General features: G+C 29.4%; 1 protein-coding gene across 8 annotated transcripts; it reads left to right on the forward strand.

The window, feature by feature from the left end:
- Positions 1-326: 326 nt before the first annotated feature.
- On the forward strand, positions 327-27985 carry LOC129920490 (glutamine--fructose-6-phosphate aminotransferase [isomerizing] 2-like). Of its 8 annotated transcripts, none has more exons than XM_056001728.1 (10): positions 327-529; positions 15295-15378; positions 21187-21384; positions 21599-21912; positions 22005-22146; positions 23376-23405; positions 23826-23849; positions 25405-25562; positions 26518-27357; positions 27426-27985. In XM_056001728.1, the coding sequence occupies exons 2-10, from the start codon at positions 15372-15374 to the stop codon at positions 27798-27800; spliced, it is 2088 nt and encodes a 695-aa protein (XP_055857703.1). In that variant the 5' UTR covers positions 327-529; positions 15295-15371; the 3' UTR covers positions 27801-27985. The 8 variants fall into 8 exon arrangements, with proteins under 8 accessions (XP_055857703.1, XP_055857708.1, XP_055857707.1 ...); XM_056001733.1 differs by having other exon boundaries at positions 25441-25562; XM_056001729.1 differs by lacking the exon at positions 327-529 and adding an exon at positions 14425-14562.

Genomic DNA, 27985 nt, shown 5'->3' on the forward strand with positions numbered 1-27985 from the left:
ATTTTAATACAATTTCCCTCATTTATTATTACTAAATTTGCATAATCAATCATGCGCATTATTCCATTTCCACTCACCCTATTTTACAAAATGATGTTCTCTTCTCAATTTAAAATTTCTGATTCCGAAAATTTAGAAAAGGCAACACCGAAACTTTTCCATACATTCCCCGCACAAGTCTAAAAAGGTTAATTCATAGAAAAAAGCTATATTTGCTTTGCATCTGTATCAACCGCGCGATACTCACTATGAAAATTTCCCTCACTCGTGGTAAAATAGTAAATAATTATTATTATAACAATTAATTAAAACTTAATTGTTTTCGTGTTCAATTGGTTTTCGTCTTATTTTCTTAAATAAAAAAAACAAAAAAACACTTCTGTGATATACCTTTCTTGTGCGTTCTCTTCATTGACTTAATGACTTGAGTAAACAACTATTAAAAAAATATCGAATTTTTTGTTTGTTGTGTGAAGTTTGATTAATTGGCGCCTAAAACTAACTCAATTGCATTTATCACCAGTTTCAGGTGGGTGTTTTATTCAATATTTCCTATCATTCGCATCGTTTTTGTCATTACAACTGCTCAAAATCTGTAAAACATTGAGTTGTAAACACGAGAAAAAAAAAACACGATTTATAAACAAAAAAGCTACATAGTTCTTGGGAAATGGAATTGAATTCATGCTCATGTCATGCCGCCTTACTAATACAATGAAAAAAAAAAAAAAAAAATGTATATGACGTGGATGAAAATGACAAATAGAGAGGATGTAAAAGCTTTATTTTCTTTGACGTCTGGGCAATGTGATTTTAGGTATTAGGTTTAGTTGAAAGCTTTGAAGTTCGAAAAAGCTACTTTCTAAAGGGAACTATAGTGACAGCGAGAAAAAAGTGTTCACTATGAATTTTATTTAGATGAATGAAATTCAATTCTTACAGGGTGGCGCAATAGGAATAGTTCAGTGCGTTTATAATTTGACCCAGCACTTTTGTACCACCCCCAAATTTTGTTTTGCTCATTCGATAGAGAATTGGGTGAATAAGAATATCATAACTTTGATTTTTCGCACTCGTGAAATTCACCTTTCACCGCCATCTTGGATTTTGGTTTTTAGTATATATCTCGACTTCTTTTCATCCTAGGTAAAAGTTGGTTATACAAATTATAGACAATTAAATTTCGCTTCTTTTATGTTAAGTACACTTTTTCAATATTCTGAATATTAAAAAATTTACAAGCCAAAAATGTAAAAAAGGCAAAGATTGTTCACCTTAAAATTTTCTACAACTCTGCTACTCAACTTTTTTTTATATCGCTATAAATACAAAAGTTATTAATATGTACTTTTTTTGTAAAAAAAAATGCTCTATTTTGTTTGTGTTTTTAACCTTTACTTTTTCCAAATCTTGAATTTTAATATGATATATTCAGCCAATGCTCTATCGAATGATCAAAAAAAATTTGAGGGTGGTACAAACTGTTAGGTCGCCCATATATGAACATCATAAATGCACTGGACTACAATGCCATGATGTTAATTGGCTACTATTTTGTTAGAAATTAAAAAAAAAAAAAGAAACAAAAAATAGTCTGGTTCAACTTTCCTTTAAGGTGGCATGAATTTTCAAATGTGAATAAGATGATTTTAATGAGGTTTAAAGTTGGGAACTATTTGTGTCAATTTTTAATTGTTTTTTTTTTTTTAAAGTTTTTTTCAATTTCCATACAAAATTCTAAAGAAATCTTTAATTGGTTCTATGAATTTTTCTGAGCATTTTAACCCAAATACAGCAAACCCAGAAAGGGAATTTCAGTACGGTATTTGATAGAGCATTAGTAGATGAGCATAAAAGGACATTTGGCACAACTCCACCTAGTGTCATATAGCCGCCATTTTGTTTGTAACTCTAGAATCTAAAATATGCGAGTTATAAGCAAAAACGAAAATAACCGTTCAAAACAAAATGGAGGCTAACATTAGGGTGGAGTTGTGCAATATGTGGTTTTATGCTTATGTAAAAATGCTCTATCAAAAGTCTAAATTCGGCTCGAATTTTTTTTCCAGCAAAAGTATAAATTTACTCATGCGCCACCAGTTACGGAAAAAAGAGGTTGCGCCTCAACTAATCATTTTTTTAAACCTTAATTAAAAATTCCTTTTTAAAATCTATTTAATACACAAACCTCATTGGGTGATACTAACACCAACGGCATAAATAACTGCCGGTTTACAGGGTGTCTACTTCTATTTGTAATTATTTAATGACTGTTGTACTAGTTATGTGTTTGTTCTGTTATAGTTTATAAGCTTTGTATTACAATTTGACAAATGAGGAATCATTGGAAGCGCCTAGTTCTGCCAGACGTCCCGATTTCGCCGGGACACTCCCGAAATCTGTAAATGCCAAAATCTTAGGCTTTCTAAAATTTCACTATTTCAAATAAACAAAACAAACTTTTAAAACAATTTATTTTTAATGCAGGCTTAAAGTCAAAAATAAAATAAAATTTAAAATAAATAAAAAAAAACACGATTACTCCAAAATCACGCTCTAAAATTTATCAAACAAGAAAAAAAATGTTTAAAAAAAAAACAAGAAAGTGCGTACAGAGGCGAACGTTGTGTTCGGGGCAAGACTAAATTTTTGGGCATCTGATATAGAAAATAAGAAAAAATTAAAAAAAAAAGTACGTATACGCCAGACGTTTTTTTTTTTAACATATTTGTGATTTGGTAAAATTGTTCAAGTAATATTATTTGGTTCAAATATTTTATGTTTTTGCTTTGTTACTTTGATTATAAAAAAGTTTCCATTTCTCTATTGTCTCCAGTTGGGCCTTGCTGTCGTTGCGTCGGTGTGTACCACTACCACGCCCGTTAAGATACACATTAGGGTGGGTCAAAAAAAATCGAAATTCTTTTTTTTGATTTGGTACTCCGAAAAATCGATTGCTAGACACCTCTAGAATATACACACCAAATATGAGCTCTTTATATTAAGGGGAAGGTCCTCCGCTTTGCAATTTTCCATTTTTACATCAAGCTTCTACTAAAAAAAAATAATTTTTTTATTAATTGACTTTTTAGCAAATTTCTTTTCAGATTCTTGTAGTAAATTGAACGCTCTACAAAAAAGGCCTTATACACTTTTTTCGTTTATCTAACCGTTGAATAGATATTTGAGGTCCAAAAATCGAAAAAATCTTTAAAAATTCGTTTTTTGTTCTTAATTTTGTAACAAATTGAAATATTATAAAAATCAAACGCGCAAGACATATTCTTGTTGGAAATTGATTGCTTCACAAAAAAGGTCTTGTTAGCTTTTTTCATTAATCTAACCATTCTAAAGATATTCGAGGTCAAAGTTAAAAAAAAATATAAAAACATTTTATAATTTTTAAAAAATTTCCAGTTCACTGAAACTTCATTATTTTCAAATTAGAAAGACGGATTCTTGTAGGGGTTTAAACGTTCTACAAACAATTCCCTGGCATCAAATTTATTGGTTAACGGTTAGATAAACGAAAAAAGTGTATAAGGCCTTTTTTGTAGAGCGTTCAATTTCCTACAAGAATCTGAAAAGAAATTTGCTAAAAAGTCAATTAATAAAAAAATTATTTTTTTTTAGTAGAAGCTTGATGTAAAAATGGAAAATTGCAAAGCGGAGGACCTTCCCCTTAATATAAAGAGCTCATATTTGGTGTGTATATTCTAGAGGTGTCTAGCAATCGATTTTTCGGAGTACCAAATCAAAAAAAAGAATTTCGATTTTTTTGACCCACCCTAATACACATATATCCGAAATTTGTTTTTCATCAATTTTTCCGTTGTTCAAATTGTCCCCAAAAGTCCCATGTGTGCATAAAAAGTTATTCAACGGGAGAAGGTATCAAAATAAAGTATATGGATGACTTGTAGGTTTTGTAATTTTCTAAAAAAAAATTTGACACTTATTTTTCTACGAGATATCGTTTAGAAGATATCGTGGTTTTAAAACGTGTCAAATGTCGAAAATATCGGTTTTTTGCCTATTACTCTTAAACGATGAGTCCTATCGAAAAGTTGTCTTTAAAAAACTGGCCGATAATGTGCTCCTTTATATTACTACATTTTTTGTTTTTTTATTCAAGCAGTCTTTCAACACCGTATTTTTTTTAAAACAGAAGTTTAAAATGTTTACTACACGAGCGCTGTGTGAAAATTTACACCTTTAATTTTTTCTTCTAAGTTTATAAATCTTCACGGAGGAAAAAAATCACTTAAAAACAAGTGGATTTTGTAATAAATTAAGCGGAATTCTGCATGGTTTTTTGCCAAGATAAATTCCGTCTTAAATTGAGCGGGCAAATCTTCTTAATTTCTTGCATTTTGGGGGATTTAAAAAAAAATTAATGTAGAAACATTTTAATTTAAAAAAAAAATTTGGCAGCCACTGGGAATCGATCCCACAACTGTTGGGTCGCTAGCCGAGTGCTTCCTCAAGCTATCTCGCTGTTAGAAGTAACTATGATAAATTATTAAAAATTTCTTTGTTTAGTCGGTTTTTTTAAGATGAAAATTCACATTTAAATGAAATGAAGTTAACCTTAAATTTATAAGCGGATTCAACTTATTTTAAGCGGAAATCCTAAAGTTAGCTTCTTTTTATTTTAAGGTGTCCTTTGTTCTCTGTGTTTGATCATGTTTTTATCTTTGTTCTACCTTTTGTTCTCAAGACCTTAAAATAAAAACAAAGCATGGCTGTCGCATCGTTGAACTAGAATCGCATACTTATTTCTAGCTAAATTCTTAAGGGTTAGTTTCAAAGATATCATTACAATTGACCACCTTTATTATCTTTTTGGAAAAAAAAAATACGTACGTGTTTTATTTAAAAATAGTGACCGATGGCGCGGCGGCATTGGTTGTATAGAAAACGACCTATGCTTATCAGTCGTCGCTATTTGTTAATTGTTGATTTTTTTTTCTTAGTCGGTATCGGTACTTCCTTTTTTTAATTACTGGAAACTCTTTGTACGATAACAATTGAATGTGTTTTTTTTTTTTTAGTATTGTTGTTTTCTTTTCCAAGTAAATAGTCTATGATTAATAACTTGTGTTTTACTTGCGATAAAGGTAGGTATACCGTATGTTATGCATTTATAAAAAAAAAACTTCAGATAATAATCAAACATAACATTAGAATGACAACGAATTTCCATAAAAAGAAAAAGAACACCTAAAAACAAGCGGATTTTTGCATGGTTTTTTTTGCCTAGATCACTTTCGCGGAAGTCCACTTAATTTAAAATGAAAATCTTATTATTTTTATGATAAATTAAGTATATTTCCGCGGAAGCCATCTTGGCAAAAAAAACCATGCAGAAATTCGCCTGTTTTTAGGCGGTCTTTTTCTCCGTGTACAAGTGTACACCATTCAATAAATTTGTCACTCATCTGTTAAATCTTTTTGTCATTATTATGCCAAAAAAAAATTGAGCTGTGCCCTATTTCATAAACATTGACAGTGCGCCAGGTGATAGTTTTGTGAATGACAACTTGACAATTGTCTAAATTCTGTCCCAGAAAATGAAGTCGACAATTGCGACAGCCAAATGAGTTTCGGTCGAGAAGTGACAAGTTCTATTAAAAATGTCAAATAAAATTTGTTTCACAAGTGAAAGTGAGGAAGAATTTGAGAAGCGATTTCTTGAATTACGCCATTCCTCGAATCCTTAAAGACAGAATTAAAAATGATTTTGCTGCATTGAGGCCTAATTTGTTCGCACTCCATTAAATTTAAAATTGCCATTTAAACAGGATATTTTATGGGGTTTTCGTTTGGTACAAAAATCAATTTATTTTTTTTATTTAGATCTGTCAAAAAACTGATTTTGTCAATTTTTGCCTTCGTTCGGCCAAAAAAATTGATTTATTTTTTGATTTTAGATCAATTTTCCAGATCTGGATTTTTCGGCAGATTAACCCCTCTTTTACTAACACCACTATGCATTATTATTGACATCCATAAGTTTGAAAACAATTTGTTTGGGTTTCAAGAAAGAAATAAAAAGTGGAAGTAATTTTAAGTGAATTAATTTATTCGTCCAGCTCATCTTCTGATGAAAAAAAATCAACGGTCAAATCAAAATTTGACAACTGCTATCGCAGTACTATTTTGTGCAATTTGCTTAAGACAATGACAATTTGTCATAACCTGACAGTGTTACAAAATTGTCGCGAAAAATTGTCATTGTATTAAAATGACAATAATTATGCCACCTGGAATCGGTATTTGAGAGACAATTGTGACAAATTCGTAGAATTGACACCTGTCAATGTTTATGAAATAGGGCCCTAGTTCGTTCTTTTATGACGGCTTACCACTATTTAAAAAAAAATTAAATGTAAAAAAAAAAAATTAAAAAAATTAATGTCAAATTGCAATTGAATAAATTCGGCATTTGATGTAATGTTTTTTTCTTTTTTTAAGAGCAAATATGCGCGACCAAGTTTTTCATACAATACCTTGCGGTAAGTTAAAGAAAATATTTGTTTTTGTTAATTTACTTCAGTAAATTTATTGCAACGTGGTAGGGCAGAGGTAAGCTTTATATGAAAGACATTTGTTTTAGGTAGGTAACATTTTGAAACTTACAAGAATGCACACAAAAAGACGATATTAGACACTTGAGGTTATGCCAAATAACCAACATGAAAAATTCGATGCTGTATGCGACGATAAAGAGTCTATCTCATTTATTTAAAAAAATTCATTAGGAACGTTTCCTTGTTGGACCATTGCGTTGATTAAGGAAACACCATTGTTCTTGTTGACGTGTCGTCGCCGTCGTCGGCATCGGCACATACACAATGTATGTAAACATAGGGCGGTAGGTAATGGTAAGCAACTTTTATTATTTAATTTTAAGCCTGTCTTAGTCCTAAATATTCTGTAAAACTGGCACCCAGTCCAAACTTCAACTACAATGGTACGAACTTGTACCAATCAATACTAAATAATCCGGTTTCCATCATCATCATCATCATCAGCAAAAGCTGATTAAAAAGATTTTCTCAGTTCGTTACTGTGATATCTTTTGTTAAACTATATGTAGGTACGCACTTGTTTGTCAACTTAGTTTGCATCGTAACAAAACGTGAATGCTGTTGTGACGATGGGTAACTTTGTCGTAGGTATAAAATGTGTTATGTGACATACTAATATACATAGTTGCTGCAATTGTTGTTGATCTTTAAAAAAAAAAAAAAAAATAAGAAATAGATAACTTGAATTTAAAGTCAAAAAAAAGATTATTATTTTAGTAGGAAACTTACTTACTTATCAGATTAGTAGTAAACAATATGAAGTAAACACTTATTGCTCATGAATTTATTAATAATGGTTGATTAATTAATTTCAAATGTGAATTTTATATTATTTAATCAAATGAGACATCAAAGGTAAGGTTTTTTTTAGGCTTTATCAGCAGAAGAAATGCAAAAATTTGCAATCCAAATATTTTACCTATATTTTGTTTTTAACTTCCGTGCAAGTTATTGTCTTGTGTGATTTTGTTGATTTTGAATATTTCAACATATACTATAAGAAGCGAATAAATAAAAGGCCGTAGATATTTCCATCTAAACAAATTATTCAGAAATCGCTAAAATTGTGATACAGTCAAATAGGTTTTTATGAAATTCCGTTTTTTTAAAAGGTAATTTTATATGAAAAATAATGCGTTTTAATAGTTTCAGTAGAAGGCAATATGTGTAGTAGCCGATTTCATTAAAAAAGAAAGGAAAACATGAAAAAAGGCAATACGGCCTTTTGTTTATTCAGTCCTCATATCTAAAGGCTTAAATTCGTCGATTGAATAAAATGTCTGCATGTGTGTATAGTAAAAGGTGGCCTTGAATACCCCCCCCCCCTCCCCTCCAGATAAATTTAAAAAAAATATTCTATTAAACCTAAATATTATATACTTTTCAAAGTTTAACCAATAACTGCCACATTTATACATTGATAAGATTTTCCCGGGTAATATGGCATACCTACTTTCGAAACATACGTGACTCTTATTTGTTTGGAAAAAAGTGGTGCTTTTCCTTGCAGTAAATAATTTATTCAAAATGAGAATTTGAAAGTAAGTATAAAATGGCACACTATGTCATTTTAGCCGAATGCTAAGCATTCCATTATACCCGTTTAGGGTTTTTTTTTTTAAATTTAAGTTTTAATACCGAAAAAACTGAAATAGTTGAACGCGAACTTATTTCAGTTAATTAATATGAAATACAGAGGCGCACAATGAGCTGCCGGGGCCCGGGGTAGGACATAGTGTACCATTTTAACCGAGTGCTAACCAGGCCATTTTAACCGTTTAGGTTTTTCTTTATTTAATTCTTGATAGCAAAAAAACTGAAATAGTTCTAGGCCAACTTTAACTTCAGTAAATTAATACATAGTTACATTATTTACTAACTACTTTTTCCAAAATTAAATCTTATTTATAGAGTTTTTTTTTTTGTCAAATTTGAAAGTTGAGTGGGTTCACTTTTGGGTCAACATTAAATATGTAGTTTTGGTCGATACCATGTCCTTTCTTATAAATTCACAAGTTTCCTTTAAATCCTATAATTTTTAAATTAAATTTTTTGATTGTTATTTTTGAGAATATCCAAAATGGTTCTCATCTTTGCTTCTTGCAGTTTCCAAATTTGTGTAAGCTATAATTTAAATAATCTCGGATTAGCCGCGTTTTTTAACAAAGAAAGTACTTTTGTACTCACCCCGAACGTTTTGTATCAAGTTTCATTGAGCGTGGTACGCGAGGCGATTGAGATAAAACGCCACAAAAATTTCAATCGTAACGATAGTTTTAAGCTCTCGCGGTCATGGGATACCGTTATTAACACCTCACGGTCATCCCAAGTTGAAGTAAAAACATTCTGTGATGAAGTGAGCATTGTTTGCTCCCAACCTCAAGAAGAACCTTAACAACAACAACAACAACCAGAGTTAGAACAGCCTACGTACAAATACAACTTACGGAGCCGTTCTAACCAAATATAACATTTTACGGCAGTTTCCCGGTGACCACGCTCAATGAAACTTGATGCGAAATGTTCGGGGTGAGTACAAAAGTACTTTCCTTGTTAAAAAACGCGGGTAATCCGAGATTATTTAAATTATGTCTGTAAAAAACCGTGAAAGCCTAAAAAGTTATATTGTGTAAGCTACCAGCTGCGTAGAGCTTCTATTATACCAAGTTTCAAGACTCTACGATAACACTGCTCGCGCAAAAAGAAAAAAATGTTTGCTTTTTTTAAAATCCAAAAAAGTAGTTGTAAACTGGAATTTAGTTCAAAAAACCTTCATTATGATACATACCAAAATTTTGAGATATAATCAATTACCTACTTTTAATTTTTGAAAAAAAAAAGTAAATATCATGGCTGTAGGTCTAATACCTACCTCGTAACCCCGAAATGTATATTTTTCAGGAGAGGCAAAAAAATTAGTATGAAATGTATGAGAATCAATACAAATGATCTGGATTTGATTAAGCGAAGCTCTGAAAATATCGATGTTAGGCAAACAGAGTCTTTTCTATTACATCCGGATTTTTTTCAACAAAATATAATTGCAGTCCAAAATCGGCTTTTTCGGGGTTACGAGGTATTAGAACTACAACGACAATATATTTAGGACAATAAATTATAACGTTTTGAGATTGTTAGGTATAAGTAGTTTTGCAAAAACACAGTTTAACGGTGATGTAATTCGGCGTCAAAGTACCCAAACAAACGTGTTTTTGACCTTTTAATATTCAAGTTTTTCAAAAACGTGACGTGCCAGTACGAATTAAGTAGTTTGAATAACTAAATCGTTCAATAAATATAAAAATTGGAGCTAGATAAACATTTATTTTTTACAAAAAAATTATTGTGAAAATTATGTTATTTTTTTTTTTAACAATTCGACCATAATTTTCACATTTATTTAAATTATTATAAAAAACAATCAATATCAATTCATCATTAAATTTATAATTTTTTTTTTTGAAAACCATACAAAAACAATATGGAAATACCCTTTTCAAACTATACTCAAACAAGTACAGCGGGCGGTAATGGTTTCTCGATCAGAAACAAAAAAAAAACTACTTAAATAAGTAATCAGAAATTTGAAAAAACCATTTACTTCCTTTAAAATTAAACAAACGAAAAAAAAAAATACTCAGTTCCATACCTATCTCAACAAAACAAATAAAAAGTATATTGCATGTGGGCAAACAAACTAATGCAATGCTGTGTCATTTTTCCTTTTTTTTTTTTTTTTCTAACTTCTACTGAATTCATTGTGCTCCAAGTAATTTATAAATTGAGATGAGCGAAACATTTGCCACATTTATTTGTTTATTATTTTTGTTATCCGATACAGCTTGTATTGCATTTGATTACATATTCAACGTGTAAAAAAAAAAACAAATTCCCTAATCTCTAAATGTATTAATAAAAAAAAAAACATAAATTTAAATATAACCAGATACACAAGACCACTGTAAGACTGACATCGGCACTAACACCTCGGAATCAATCTTTGCGAAAAGTCATCAAACCAGACTAGCACAAGAGACCAACAAGTTGACCTTAATATATAAAAAAAAAAAAAACAACAACAATAAAGCCATCATCCAACTCACAGCACAACAATTAGGTATTAAAGACAAGATACCACCTATACGCCGCCCGCCGCGCCGCCGCCATACCTGAATACCTACTTAAAGTTACTCTCACTTTTCAACAATTTCGAAAAGTTCAATTCATCAGTGACTTAGGTTCATTTAACTGGCATTTTATTATGCTTGTTGCTTACTGAACCGATCCATAGTAGCAAGACCGGTATAATATTATTAAACTAAACTATTCCTCAGAACAAATTAATATGCAATTACAACATTTCAAGCCTCACAGTCTAAGTCGATGTCGTCAATCGTGTCTAATGTTTGGTATTTTTTTTTTTTTCTGTCCATGTGGCGCTAGTGTGCCTATATGCCTATATTTTTATTTCTGTACACCAGGAAGGCACAAGAATTGCTAATTAATTTGATTAAAATGTAACAAAACCTAAAAGAACAGAAAAAAAAAAACAAAAAACATAATATCCATTGAGTAACATGCTTTAAGGTTTAAGACTCACGATTGTGCGCGTGGCGTTTTATACACTATAAACAAGTTATACTGCGACCACTTATTTCCATTAGTCCCGTCGCTTTGCTTCAGTCGTCGTCATCGTCATCGCTGGGAGCGATACAATCTTTGATAAGAAAGACTCAAGGTATCTCTGCCGCAGAAAATGCACTCTCATATACACCTATAACATATATGTATCTGGTTTTGGGTGTTCTTTTCTTATTTCCTTGTCTTGGTGTCTTTTTAATAGCAGCGCCAGCGCCCGCCAGCGCAGCCCGCAACCAAGCAAAGGAATTTTTGCCCCAACTATGCCTATGCCTAACCTAACCTACCCAGCTGCAAGTGGGTGGATGATGGCGGTAATATTTGACTTTTTTTTTTTTGTTAATTTCCATGTTAATAAAAAAAAGAAAAAAAAAAAAAACAATTAGGTGATTCGAAGGTATAAAGAAGTAAGGGTAAGCTTTTTCTACCACGTCGAAGAATGTACCTTACCTACCACCTTTAGATTTGATACACATTATGCTGACGGTGGTGGTGGGAAATATACAGTGGAAACGAATAAAAATAATGTTGGCAAAAGTAACAATAAAAACAGTTAGGTGTTGAAATTTCTGAATGCTTAGTAGAGTAAGTCTCCTGCCACCAATGAATTTGATTTTTCTATAAAGAACAAACTCGGAAAATTGAATTAAATTCGTTGTACATTTTGTTGGGAAAGTTTTGACAGTAAGGGTAACTGTATGAAAAACAAATTCCAAACCGGAACGACAACGTTCAGGTGTGAAAAAAAAAATACCTTAGATAAAAAAATATTTCTGCAAAATTAGCAATTTTTGAAATCCAAATCTCAAAGAAATATCTGCAAATTCATATTTCATTTTTGGGTGATTTCTTCTTAAAAAAAAATGTGTATTTACTCTTTTCCTGTCAAATCTTAAATTTTAACAACGACAAAAATTGCAAAGAAATTCTAAAAACGCAAAACCTATGGATTATAAATAAATATGAAGAACATTTGATTCAGTACCGTTCTCATTATAAGGCCTTACAGATGCTCCTGTTGGTTCTATAAAGCTTTAACAAAATAAACAGATTTGTTAAAACACAAGTACCCTCTAAAAAATGATTTAGACTTTATCTATGTAGGTTAGGGCGTTCGTTATTTTTGAATCAAGTTCCTAAGTAGAAAAACTGTTTCTTAATAATAAACAAAAAAATCTCTAATTTTTTCTGATTTTTATTTTAACGTCAGATGGCTCCCCAAGAGGGTTAAAGTTTTTTATCATTTGAAATATGTATGTGTTGACTTATAAGGCCATTTTTTTAGATATAGCCTAGAGTTTTTCCATTTAGGAACTTGATTCTCGAAAAAAAAAACCTAAATAACGAACGCCCTAATGTAGGTACTTTGTGGCTTACACCTGAATCTGCTAATTAAGAACTTTTAAGTTAGTTTCTTTGCGATAAAGATTTTGTCGCTCATTGTTTTCTTTGATACGTTAAGACTAGGAACACACATGCGATTTTGGTCGCGTTATGAATAATAACGAAAAAATGGATCAAAAGGATTTCAATGACAAAATAGTCGCGATCAAAAATTTGAAAATGACCCCCACAGTCATTAAAATCGTTGTGATCTATTTTGCGATTGAATAGCCTTAACCCTTTCGAACCCAAACAATGAATATCAATACTAAAATTTTTTAGTATTATCTTGTCAAACACATTACAACTAAGAAATATGAATAGCAAAAAGTAATTTTTCCAAAATAATAAATAGCAATGCTAGTGTTACTGATGTGTTTTACGCTAAAAAACTAAACACTTTCTGAATTGACATTTTTTATATGTTCTTTTCAAAATTATGATAAAAAAAAGTTTATTTCAGTCCCTTTTTCGATAAAAGAAATTAAAAGTATGATATTTGACTAACTTTTTATACCAGTCGAGTAACTAGACATTATTATCTTTCAATTAACCCATCGAAACCTAATAACTTAGATAATGGAATATTTTTTACGAATTTTCAAATATATGTTACATGAGAGTGACGCTGGGTTAGAAAGGGTTAACAAAATTAAATGTTAATAAATAGTTAGCATGATTAAAAAAAAGTGCGTAGAGGAACTTAAAATATAACAAATTTAAAAAATTAATACCTAAGCAATCAAAACAGATATCAACATTTTTTTAAACTCAGTTACAAAAGACAACATAACTTTTAAAAACTTAGACCATAAAAAGTCTCTAGCATTAATATTTAGAGAAATTAGCATTTACGTAGGCAAAGGTATACCAAAATAAGCGTTTTTTTTTTAATCATCGGTAAATAGTATCAACTGTTCAGATAGAGCGTTAATGTAGAAGAGTTTTTTTTTTAGAATATACGGAACACCCTGTACATTATTAGAGACAAATAGATACATAAATTCTTTATTTGTTTTTTTTTTTGTATATATAAGATTATACAATATTATTTCCTAAGAATGGCACTGAAATGACATTTCAATAGTGATAAAAATATTTAAATTAAAAGAAAATGTAAAATTAATTAAATACAAATATTAGAATACAATAGTTAGAATTTTTTTTAACTACTAGTTTATAAGTTATTATAAAAAAAGAAAACAATTAAAATTTATAAAATAATACAATTTTTTTTTGGATAGATGCTTGAATTTAATCAAAGTAAAATTTTGACAATTTTTACGTGATTTAAAACACAAAAGAAAAAAATTTTTGTATGATTTCCAACATAAAAGTGAATAGTTCAAATGAATAGTATATTATTTTAGTATATTATTATAAAAAAAACACTTTTTCAGATAGATACATCTAAGATACCACAGTGGCTAAATATAATTCATTAAATTTAAGAGTTTAAATGTCACACCCGAAATGATAAACCTTATTAAAAAAAAAAGTAAAATTTTTAGTTTAACTTTTCTTTTAATCTGTCCCAATGTCTTAGACAGTTCCAAACTCTCAAGAACGCCATCGTGATCGCTAATTGCCGCTGTCTCTGCAAAGAATTGCTAAATAATGAACTTAAACAAAAGAAATATCCCGTCCACCATGATCATGATTGGGTTGGTTTGTTATTTTTGTTGTTGCTGGTTTGGTTTTTGTTTTTGTTTTTATATTGCCACTTGAGAGTAATATACACCCAGAAAAATATCCCACGTACTCCATATTTTATCCAACGTACTTTTATAACCCAAACTCATTGTGATTCCAGCAGTTGAGGCGAGTGGTTCGTTGCTTCGTTTCGATTTAAAGTTTGCTTGTTTGGATATCAATTTTTTTTATTGTTTTTGTTTTTTTATTTGTTTATTTGTTTTATCGTTAAAAAGCGTTCCGGTCGTGTGTCGTGGTCAGTTAGTATTTTATTTAACAAGATAAATTAATTTTACTAAATATTTTATTATTGTTAAGTAAATATTTTATTATGAACACTGAACAATAAATTGGTTATGTTTCTAATTCCAATTTTGAATTTTGCTTTAACATTTCTAACGATAATTTTGAAAACATGAAATGAACCCTTTGGAAGATCGTTTGTTTTTCTGCCCTATGGACGTGGCATTTATATTTATGTTCAAAATTTTTTATCATAAAACTTTATAAACCCAAAAATTGTTGTCGATTTGAATTGGATAACAAAAAAAATTATAAGCTTCCGATATATCCGGAGCTATGTGCTGTGGTGTTTTTTTTTTTTTTTTTTTTATTTTTCTCAGCAGCAAAATTGTTTAAGATTTAATGTGTCAACACAGTTGAAATGTTTTATTAAATTTTATCTTCTTGTTGATATTGTGAAATTTGTTGATTTATTATTTGTGCAAATACCTAATTAATTTGAATTTCTAGTTGATAGTTATCGTGGCTTCGTTGGTGTATAGTAACGCCATCTATGAATTTCTGAAAGTAACTTATTCGAAATTATAAAAAAAACGACAAAAGCTAAGAGCTAAAAACAAAAATACTAACCAGACACTCATTATGTATTAACCATTTGTTTATAATATTTCTTTTGAATTCAATAAAATAAATTTTATAATTTTGTTTTTTTAACATCATTTCGAAAATATTCGTTTCTTTTCAGTTCAAGGATAATTATCAAGTAACTTTCTATCGATTTACATTTTGTCAACAACTTTAACTCAACTTTAATATTAAAAAATGTGTGGTAAGTTATTTTGTTTTCTTTTTTTTTATTATTGATTGATTGCAAAATTCTAATATATATATTAATCAGAACAGGCTTTTTGGTCTAAGTTCTTCTTTCGACAAATTAATCCTTAAGACCATGCAAAATATACAAATGGTGAATTTGATTTGCAAATGAGTTAGTTTAATTTGCCCAAAAAAGGAAGATTTATAAAGTTAAAATATTATAAAAAAGAATTGATTTAATTTGTTTAAAAGGTCAATTTTTTTTTTTTTGATTAAAAATCAAATCTCAATCTCAGGCAAAGGTTAACCCTTTATACTACCATGTGAAATTTCTGTAAAAAATAAAGGATCCAACAAAAAAAAAACATACGAAGCTTGTAAATTGTTTTTTTCTTTATGAACTTAATTTTTAAATACTATTTAATCGAAAATATTTCACAGATATTGCGTTACAAGTATTTTATTGACAGTTTATTTTGAAAGTTTGGTTTTCTTGAATATGTAGGTACAGAAATAAGAAATTCGGTAATTATATTTTTTCTCTCTTAACTTTAATGTTTTTCTTTCTGGACTTTCAGAAAGTATGTAAAAGTAAATATTTTACTGTTTATTAATTTGAATTTTCGCATTTTTCTACATGAAAACAGCATTAAACGACGAAAAAAAAATACTAATAAATATCGATTTTTTTTTTTTTAAATACGTGTTTTATAATTATTCAAGGCAAGTACTTACATGTCGTTAATTTTAACATATACGTTTTTGACATATAAAGGGTTGAGAAAAAACAAACCCATAATTTCGCAAAAGTACGGAAAAGATGCTCAATATTTAGTTTAATTCACTGAAATAACCAGTCCTATCCTGGAGTTTCACGTGAAAACTTTTTGACCCAGAATATTTTTGTTTGAACGGAATTTTATATGATATAACTGGAAGGTAATTTACATTTTCCGTTAAACTAGTTTTCTGTTTTCCACTTAAATATGAATTAAAAAAGAGCTGTTATTGACATAAAAAAATTTCAAAATATCGGTGAGTTTTCCGAACGTGCAAAAATTTGCGCCCGGAATTCACATTAAAGGATGACTAAGTGAAATTCAATTTTTCCTCGGTTCATTATAGGGCTGAATATCACGAAACAAAAAAATGCTTAAAATTGTATAATAACAAGAGATATATAGAAAAAAGACATGCATAAACTTTGAAAAAAAAAAAAAATGGTAGAAGTTTCACAAATTTTTTAACGATGCAGTGAAAAATAGCCCCTCAATAATTCCGAGGGGCAAAATAAAAGGGATGCCACTTTAGTGCGAAGTTTTTTTTTTGTTAAATAACTCGTATTGTGTGCTCAAAATTTTACTATGCTATGTATTATAGAAGGAAGTTTGTTATGCCCCATTTACACAAGGGGCAATTTTTCGTCATATAAAACCATTTAATTTTGACAAGAATGTTCGACAAGAATGTCAAAGGGATGATCTAAGCACCATTTAGTTCTCATAATTTTTAAACAGTTTTGTTTTTTATGGTTTGAACTTATTAATTCAATTTCGTGAGTGAGGAAGTTTAACTTCAATCGCGTGTACACGGTACACTACACGCTCTTTTTTTAAATTTTTTTCTAAGTTGTTAAAACTCTTTAATTTAAAAATATTTAATGTAAGTTTCTTTCAATGCTGAGTCAAAATTGACCATTTTGCGGTTTTTCCCTTAGTGTAAGGAAAAAATCTTACCGTTGTTATTTCAGTAGTGTGTTTGTCTTAAGCATCATTAAACCCAGTCAACAATCTGTAGAAAAAAAAGATAAGTTAGCCTCCGTTTAGCCTTCATGAACTAATTTATGATAATTCACAAGTATATCGCAAAAAAACATAGAATTCAATATTCTAAATTGACGGTTGTTTACGGAAGTGTAAGCCCCCCATTCATCCACTTTTTCTACAAACCGCTACCATTTTATCCGGCCCCACGTTAAGCCTTCATAAACTTATTTATTATAATTTATAAAAACATCGCAAAAAACATAAAATTCAATATTCTAAATTGACGGTTGTTTACGGAAGTGTAAGCCCCCATTCAGCCACTTTTTCTACAAACCGCTACCATTTTATCCGGCCCCATGTTTAGCCTTCATAAACTTATTTATTATAATTTATAAAAACATCGCAAAAAACATAGAATTCAATTTTCTACATTGACAGTTGTTGTTGAAAGTGTAGCATACTCTAATTACAATTTAAGCAACACCACCTGTACAAAAAACTTTCAATTGAATAGATGAATAAAACAAGTGAAGTAGGTGTATGCAAATATATTTTAACTAATTAATAATTGCAGTGTTATAGTCAAAGTACCCTTATTAATTAACTTTTTATTTTTGGGTACCAAAATGACTGCAGAATCAAATATATTTGAGTGTCACAAAAAATAAAAAATATTAAAAAATCTTGCCCCAAATTTGTTTACAGTGGTTAAATAAAGATCGGGACAAAATTATAAGTTTTCCATCCATTTTTTACTGAAGATACTAATGGAGTCTTAATATTGCGTAAAAACGTTTTTTATTAGGTTTATTAGATTTTTGTCTGCAATAGTGCCAACCTTTAGTTTAAGTGCATTTTCAAGTACAATCTTTTATTCACCTTCTTCCTTCAAATATGTTTAGTGTAAATATAGGTATAATTTTAAAAATTACTTTTCCTGCGACTAAATAATTGAATATTGAAAACTTCCTTTATTTAAAAATCTTGATCGATTTTTATTAACTCCCAATTCAATTAGTTATTAACACACCTACTCTTTACGTAAGAGTATTGCGTTTTATAAGTTGGTCAAATATCTACCGGCACGAAATAAAATAACAAAATGAAAAAAAAAAAAAAAAAACTTAAAAATCAAGTTTATCCACATTACATAATCGATTGATCTTTTTTTTTTTTTTTATTTTATTTTATTTTTTGATTACCTGACATCTTAGTTTAGGTTTTTTTTTTAACTTGAAGTTTGTTTGTTTGGCTTAATTTTAACACAGATTTTACATGTTGTGTGTATGTAATTTCTTATTCATGGCTTTCATGCGCAAAGAAAATGTATTCATACCTTTTTGCCGATATAGTATAGTTTATACTATTTGGGGATGTTGGTATATTTTATTAATTTTATTGCAATTTTCGATAAAAATTATTTTTGTGCCGGAATTTAGTATGACAAAGCTTTGAAATGCTAATTAATTTACATTCTTAATTATGTGTTGGACATGATCTGTGAAAAAAAAATTACGAATATCAACTTAATCATACTTATTGACTTTTATTGAATATTGTTTTACAATTGAAAATTATTTAACTTAAGCAATCTCCAAAAGTACAGGGTATTTTATCAAAATATTATGTTTTATGTTTGAAATTTTTCAGTTCAGCTAAAAATTTTGCTTCCAGATTTTGAAGCTAAATTTCTTGGTTCGTTTAACGTTCTTTTCACCTACACGGTGCGCAACTTTTGTTTAACGAAAAATGCGAACTCAGAAACAAGAAAATATTGTATTCATTTCAAAAACTTGATAAATATTTATCAACGGTTACGTGAACTTTTTTTTTAGCCTTACAAAATGCATTCTCAAACGTTCAAAAAGCAGTATTTACAAAAAAGAATTTTTTGAGTAGAACAGTTTGCTATTGATTTACGTAATTTCGATATGAGTTTGGTACAAATCTAACTTTTAATATACATGTTTTTTTTTAATTTTTTGTACTTTTCCTTTAGAATATGCCAACAATTAAATTAATAATTTATCTTAAATGTAACAAAACACAAGTACCACTGCACATCTTTACAAATTTGCGATTAGTTTGATGCAATATTTTCCAAAATATATTCCAAAAAGAAACATGTATACCACAATACCCGACTTTACTCTACTGAGTTAACAATTCTTTTTTTCTATACACGGAGAAAAAAGGGCATCCTTAAAATAAGATGATGTCTACCTTAAATCCAGCCTTCTTAAAAAAATACGATAAAATAAGTGGAATCCGCTTAATTTAAGGTGAAACTACATTTGATTTTTTTCATCTTAAAAGACCTACAAAAAATAAAAATTTAAAAATTATTATAGTCATAATTTAGCATAATTTAACAGTTGTCGGATCGATCTTCAGCGGCTGCCAGTTTTTTTCTTTTATATTTCCACACAAAAATAAGATGATTTCCCGCTTAAATTAAGTGGATTTATTTTTTTTTAATTTGTGCATTCAAGAAATTAAGAAGATTTGCTCGCTTAATTCAAGACGGAAGCCATATTGGCAAAAAAAAAAACAGGCAGAAATCCGATTAATTTAACGAGGAATCCGCTTGTTTTTAGATGGACTTTTTTTTCCGTGTAGCCATAATGAAAAATTTCTCTATAAACGTGCTAGAATGATGTTGAGAGTGTGTTTTTCCTTATATAAATAGGTACAAGTAAAAAAACCCAAAAAATTTCGTATGCAACTAAAAATTTCGCTACTACATATAATGTTTGACTTGACTTATAGCACCAACTTTAGCCTAACATTAGATTACAACTTAAGCTTTTTTTAAGACTTTATAAGATCAAAATTTGTCTTCATAGAGCAAGGACAACAATATAAAAGTCGCCCCCGTGTACCACTCTGGCTGTCCCTAATTGTATGTACCTACGCCCCTGTTATTTTGTGACTTGACAACTTTCAGCAAAATGTTACCAAGTAACAAGGCAGTCAGTAGTTAGGACTTATATTTTAACTTCGAGTTAATGAAAGTCAGTTAGTTTTTGGTTTAAAGCATAAATAATAAATTAACGGCATTTCCATAACTGAAAGCTCTTTCACATTATGATATTACTTTTTTGCTATCCCGAAATAACCTTACAATTATTTGACTAATGAAAAATATTAAAACTAACTTCTAACTATATTATTATAGTCATATAATTCTTCTTTTAAGAAAATTTGTCTTTTTAATCAGTAGTTAATTGCAGTAGTATATATTTTCATTCACCTTAAAGACAGTTAACAGTCAAAATTCTTGTCTTAATGAACATTTCATACAAAATTTACCTAAAGAAAAGACATACAAAAAAAACATTACCAAACTGAGTTCAATACTCTCATTGAAATGATAAAAAAAAAAATAATAAAATGAAAAGTCATAGGTATAACAGTTTATTATCCACGTCAGAGTATCAATATACGACGACGATTTTGAATTCATTCAATTAATTAAAGATTCCTAATGCGTGTCAGTATAAAGTAGATATGTCTATACACCTGCGATTGAGACTATCTTCTTCTTCTTATCATTTTTGTTATTTTTTTTTTTTTTTTTTTTTTTAAGAAAATCACAAATTTAATTATTTTTTACAAGTTTCGATAGGAAATATGAAAGCTATTTAAATTTATTCGAAACCTTGACATTTAAAAATGCCATATATTCATAATGGAATTCGTTACCAAAAATAAACCACGGTTAAAGCATAGGTAACTTATAACGGCAGTAATATATATTTATGAGTTTGAAAAAAGTCTATAAAAAAATTTTTTGCAAAACAATAATTGAGGAAGTTATGTAGAGGGTGTTCCGAAATTTACACCACGTTTTTTTTTATTTTTAACTAATTGTATTATAATTTTTTTCAATTAAAAAAAAAATATAAAAAAATTGAAAATATTATATTAAAATTCGGCATATGAGTGCTTTTAGGATGTCCGAAGTTTCCTATTAGATATAAACTTAACTTGTATTAAGATAATAAAATTAAAATTATAATTAATTTATATACCTAATTTGTTTACTTAAACAGGAATATTCGCATACATGAACTACATGACACCAAAATCTCGTGCTGAGGTTTTGGAATTACTCGTCAATGGTTTAAAGCGTTTGGAATATCGTGGTTATGACTCAACTGGTGTTGCTATTGATTCTATGGATGGCAAAGATATTGTTATGGTAAAGCGTTGTGGCAAAGTTAAAGTACTTGAAGATGCTATTGCTGAAAGTAAGAAACTTATTCAATGGTTTTGACTCAACTTATTACTGTACAGCTCTTTAGAAGAACCATTCAAATTCAATTGAAAACAAATGAAATTTGTTCCAATTGAAACATGATGAGTTGTCTTATGATGATTTGTGCTGGGAATATGATGGTTTGATCCGATTCACAATAATTACTATTTATTTTTTTTTTTTTTTAATTTTTAAATAACAAATAGAATTCAGTGGCCCCAATTTTGATGAACCAATTCAAACTCATGTTGGTATATCGCATACCCGTTGGGCAACTCATGGTGTTCCTTCGGAAACAAATTCTCATCCACAACGTTCGGACGAAACTAACTCATTTGTTGTTGTACACAATGGAATAATTACAAATTACAAAGATGTGAAAACATTTTTGGAAAAACGTGGTTATGTTTTTGAATCAGATACTGATACTGAAGTGATGGCTAAGCTGATACATCATTTGTGGAAACAACATCCTGGCTATTCATTCAGAGAATTAGTTGAACAGGTTATTCAGCAAATGGTATGTTATTTTAAACAACACAACACAAAATAAAATGTTTTCATTTATTTATTCATTTTTGGTTTGTTTTATTTTTTTTTTTCTAACTACAGGAAGGTGCATTTGCTATTACATTCAAATCAAAGCATTTCCCTGGTGAATGCGTTGCATCGCGTCGTGGTTCACCATTATTGGTTGGTATTAAGACAAAGACTCGTTTAGCTACAGATCACATTCCAATTTTATACGGAAAAGGTATGTTTTTTTTTTTAATTTTTTTATTTTTTTGGTTCTCCTTGTTTTTTCCAAACACTTCACATAAATGTCTATACAAAGTTCAATGTCGATATGTATTTCCGTTCTATATTTGTTCTATGTTTTGTACGATTGAATTGCGTGATTGGGTTAAGAAGAATGAATGAATGAAGCTCTGCATCTCGACTAATCAACTTTTGTTTCTATTAAGCTTTACAGAAGCAACAGTTGCATCTGTACTGTAATAGACTTTATAGAAGCAATATTTGTGAGTCGGGATGTATTTATAAAATATAGTATCTGTTTATTTCCTCAGGTCGTTGGAAAATGTCCTTTAAGTTTATGTTTTTTTTTTTTTTCTGTACTATAGCCGTTAAAAAAAGTGGGGTTGCTTTTTTTTTTTCTTTTTAAAATTTAATTTTGAGGAATTATTTTAAACGAGGATTGTTCGCTGCTTTGTGTGATTTATTTATTTTTCTATAATTTTTCTTTAAAATCTTTCAATCTTTTTTTCAATTCAGTAAGTATATTTAGTTTTTGTTCAATTTAATTCAAATTTATCAAAACAAAAAAAAAAAAAACCTTGATCTCGTTTATTTTTTATTTAATTTCTTTTTTCTTTTTTGTTCGAACTCATTGAACAGCAAAAAGTATATATATATACGAAGAATGGTGAAAAATGGTTTTACCAAATCGTTATCATCTGACCATTTCACATGAAATTCTGGAAACTTATTTGCTATTCCTCAAGAGAGTCAGTTCTTTTACTTTTTTTTGAAAAGTATTGTAAAAATTAAAATTTTGTTGTTTATTCAATTTTTTTAATTAATTTTTATTTTTTTCCCTTTAGTCTTATTCTAAATTTCTGATTTGTCTTCTTTATTAATCTAACTTTTATTTATTTTTTATATATTTTTTTTTTTAATTTTCTCGGTGGCTGTTTTATGTTTTATGTTTATTATTTTTTTTTATTTTTCTTCCTCTTTTATGTTCGTGCTATGTGTGTGTTCATTAAAATATAATCAAACCAAATTAAAAAAAAAAAAAAATACTTTTACCTGGGAAATCTAATGAAATAAATCATTTAAATCGAACACCTGTGTGTCCTCCTCTGCTACACTACCATTATATATTTCTACCTACTACCACAAAATATACACATTTCTACTTCTTCTACCACCTACTGCTTGAACCACTCTTCGAATAAATAACAAAATATAAATAAAAAGATGATATTAAACCACAAACTGAAAAAAAAGGTAGCTAAAAATTAATTAAAGATCTTTCTTTCTCTCTATCTCTCTCTCTTTCACAAATTGGTTCAGTATTTTTTTTTTTTTTTGAACAAATTTTAGTTTTAATTAAAAAAAAAAATAATATTTTAATATTTCAAAAAAAGTGATAAAAACAAACTAAAAAAAAAAATACTGTAACTAAATATTTAAAAAAATAATTAACTTTTGTAATTTTGTTTGTAAATTCTACTACTAAATCCTATTTCTTTTTGTTTATAACTCAAAATGTATTTTTTTTTTTCTTTTTTTTTTTTATATTTTTAAATCCCATTTATAAATTATTTTGTTTATTTTCTTTTTTTTTCCTCCCTGAAAATTGCAACAATTTAAAAATTAAATATAAACACATTATCACACAAAATAAAATACAAAATAAAACAATAGAAACAGAAGCTGCTAGTACTCAAGGTAAACATTTTGACAAATATCTTTTATAAAATGGTTAAAGGGTCTAAAAAATCAAAACAAACGGTTTAACTTTTTATGGTTCAAAATCTGCAATAAAAAAATGCTGTAAATAATGTTGCTGGATAAATAATCGGGTATTTGATTATAAAATAAATTTATTTCTAGAACAAAACTGTCTTCGGTCACTAATAAGAAAAAAAAAAAAAAAACTTAGTTAACAAAGCAATTTATTGAAATCTAAATGCTTCGATGTCAATGTCAATCCAAGTTGCTTGAACATTTTTCTTTGGACTCTTTTGACTGAACAAAATTGGAGTTTATTATTTAGCTGATCCAGATTCATAGGAAAAAAATGTGTGCCATTCCGCAAGATGATCTGCCTTTTTATACACTTTTTGGTGGTTTTTGTTCTTCCTTATTTTTTTTCAATTATTTTGATGAAATATTCCCTACGTGAAGTTGTTCTTTGAAGAGGTGTTCATGATGACTTGTCCTATGATTAGCTGTGCAGTCATAAGTTGAGGTTGAGTTTTTGAGAGGCTAAAAGACGTCAAGCTTTCCGCTACTATGTAACTTTTCATAACAGCCATCAAAAAATTCAAAGCAAGCTAAAAATTGCTGGCGCCTTACTTTAAACCTGGCCAAAATTTTAAGGACATACAAAAACTGTATTTTTTTACGGAATACTTAAAAGTTGAAATTCTACCCAAGAAGCTAAAAGTTTCAAGATTCAAGAACGTTGATCCTCACATAAAAAAAACAGCATGATGTGAGTTGAAAGCTGCGTCCACACTTTGTTACACACATTCCAATCCGATATATTGAGCTGGTTAACGTTTCCACAATTTATTTTATTTGATGTATCTGAAGTACGTCTGCACATGAATTATTTGGGATTAAATTGACCAACTTAGTTTGGATCCAACTTTATAATTGCCTGTAAACTGCGAACGAAAATGTTATTTTTTTTTTAAAGGTACGACGGTAAAATAACCATTCGGAGTAGAGGTCACTTGAAAATTTTTTTACAAAAATATATTTTTATTTTATTTTTCCTGGAATTGGTGTTTCATTGTTTCTCTATTTTTTTTTTGGTTTGGGTCGGTCATTGGGTCATCTCTCTAACTCCACAAACAAAATAATATGTACTTTGATTTAAATTTTCAATTTGAATGAAAAGTTTGTATTTTCTCTTGGTGATGGTTTATTTAACTGGATTTTGTGGATATAGTTTTTAAGCAAATAATAAATTTATAAATATTTATAAATATAAACTTAAATTAATTTATTATAATAAATATTATACTTCATTCACCTGTGCCTTCGTTTACCTGCCCCATTTATCAACTTCATGCTGTACTACGATATTATGCCTACATTAAACAAAACAAACAAAAAAAAAAAACACACCACACGACATAATTTTAACAACAACAACGAATGACGATATAATTGTAAATAAAATATCTGCATTTACCTACACAAAAATCATTCAAAAAACATTGCAATAAAAAAAATCAAAAAAAAAAAAAACAAAACAAATCTAAAACAAAAGAACATCGTCCACATGGTACTGCTCGTGAAATGCCAGTTCTTCCACGTTCCGAAAGCACCTCAGAATTCATGCCCCTAGAAGATAAGGAAGTCGAATATTTCTTTGCATCGGATGCATCTGCTGTAATTGAACACACCAATCGTGTCATATATTTGGAGGTATACTATAATTAATATTGTGTATTCCATTGCCACGGGTGGGAAACTTGTACAATGAATTTATTGTCTCACTACACATAATTGTACAAAATACAAGTAAAACGAGGTTGGTTGTTTGCTTTCAGAATTTCTGCGAATCTTTTTCGAACTTTGACTCAAGTTCTTCAACTTAGCGATTTTATATAAAAAAGATTGTCTTTATTAAAAAAAAAATGAGATATAAATGTCACGGGTGAGAAATTTTTCCGTTTTGCTTTGAAAAATATAAAAAAAAAACTAAAAATGTGCAGTTTGAGGTAGTCCAATCATTTTCTATGACTTCGAATGTATGTCAGCTAAAACCTCCATTAATTTTACTAAAAAGTAATGTTTCGTGACCAAAATGGTGCACATTACACAAGAGAACACAAAAATCTACCGTCACGTACATTTGAGACAAATCTGCATTCGTTTAGATTGCATTTGTCCGAGACATCATACATTTTCGACAAAGAGTGTAAAAAAATTATGTCTTAAAAGCATTTCTAAACCTAGACTTAAAAATTGTACAAAAAAATTATTTTTTTTTTCCGTAGAAATAAAAAAATGTCTATGTTAATTCTATCAGTTTTTGCTATAAAAGCTTAGAGCTTTGTTTTTTTAAGACATTTACAAATTTGGAAAAAAAACCTGTTTCTTGCTTCAAAATCACTTCTTTTTTTGTCCCACCCGTGACAGCAGAAAAGATTATGATGTTTATTTTCAAAGATATTTAAATAATTCATAAACTCTTGTGTTGGTATTATTGTACAATTATGTACAGTATTTGTGAAAGAAACAACAAATGTCCCACACGTGACAATGGAATGTTCTCCCCCACTTAAAATTCTTTAAAATAGGGATAACGATAAATTGTTTTTTCATAAAAAATTTTTCATTTGCTCAAAAAAAAATATATTAATATATATATCCACAGGACGATGATGTGGCTGCAGTTAAAGATGGTGCCCTTAGCATTCATCGTCTTAAGCGTTGCGTCGATGATGCTCATGCTCGTGAAATTACCACTCTAAAAATGGAAATCCAACAAATCATGAAAGGCAACTACGATTACTTCATGCAAAAGGAAATTTTTGAACAACCCGAATCCGTCATCAATACGATGCGTGGTCGTATGAATTTTGTCAATCAAACTATTGTCCTTGGTGGTATTAAAGAGTACATTCCCGAAATCAAGCGTTGCCGTCGTCTCATGTTGATTGGTTGTGGAACATCATATCACAGTGCTGTTGCCACAAGACAGCTATTAGAAGAACTAACTGAACTGCCCGTTATGGTTGAATTAGCCTCTGATTTCTTGGATCGTAATACCCCAATTTTCCGAGATGATGTTTGTTTCTTCATCTCACAATCTGGTGAAACAGCCGACACATTAATGGCATTGCGTTATTGCAAGCAACGCGGTGCTTTGATTGTTGGAATCACCAATACTGTGGGTAGTTCGATCTGTCGTGAGTCCCATTGTGGTGTTCACATTAATGCTGGTCCTGAAATTGGTGTTGCCTCAACTAAAGCTTACACATCACAATTCATTGCATTGGTTATGTTTTCACTGGAAATGAGTGAAGATCGCATTTCATTGCAACAGCGTCGCAAGGAAATTATCGACGGATTGTCAAATTTGGATAAACAAATCCGAAAGGTTCTACAATTGGATTCGAAAGTACAAGAATTGGCTAAGGACTTGTATCAGCACAAATCTTTGCTTATTATGGGAAGGGGTTATAACTTTGCAACATGCTTGGAAGGTGCCTTGGTAGGTTTTTATCTTTTTGTTTGTAAGTTCAGCTTATATCAAAAATGTTTTTATTTATATTTTTGTAGAAAGTGAAAGAATTAACATACATGCACAGCGAAGGTATTATGGCTGGAGAATTAAAACATGGACCCTTGGCACTTGTAGATGGTTCGATGCCAGTTCTGATGATTGTACTCCGAGATCCAGTCTACATCAAATGTATGAATGCCTTGCAACAAGTAACATCGCGCAAGGGACGCCCAATTATCATCTGCGAAGAAGGTGACGAAGAGACCAAGTCCTATTCGTCAAGAAGTTTGGAAATTCCACGAACAGTTGATTGCCTACAAGGTATTTTAACAGTCATTCCCATGCAATTGCTCTCCTATCACATAGCCGTGATGCGTGGCTGCGATGTTGATTGTCCGAGAAATTTGGCAAAATCCGTCACCGTCGAATAGTTTTTTTGTTTTCTTCCTTAAATTTTTAAAATGTTTTTTTTTTGTTTGGTTTTACTTACTTGTTTCTTTTTTATGTTTTTAATATTGAATCTATACAAACATACATTTTGAATGTAAAAAACTCTTTTCGTCCACTGCAAGGATTTTTTTTATTTTAATATTAATTTTATTGTTATAAAACTATT

This window comes from Episyrphus balteatus, chromosome X (genome assembly GCF_945859705.1).
Source record: "Episyrphus balteatus chromosome X, idEpiBalt1.1, whole genome shotgun sequence".
Lineage (NCBI taxonomy): Eukaryota > Metazoa > Arthropoda > Insecta > Diptera > Syrphidae > Episyrphus > Episyrphus balteatus.

Coding starts and splice junctions, on each gene's coding strand:
- LOC129920490 (XM_056001728.1), top strand. Junction 23,406..23,825: donor ACCACAAACTGAAAAAAAAG/GTAGCTAAAAAT, acceptor ATAAAACAATAG/AAACAGAAGCTGCTAGTACT. Junction 25,563..26,517: donor ATCGTGTCATATATTTGGAG/GTATACTATAAT, acceptor ATATATCCACAG/GACGATGATGTGGCTGCAGT.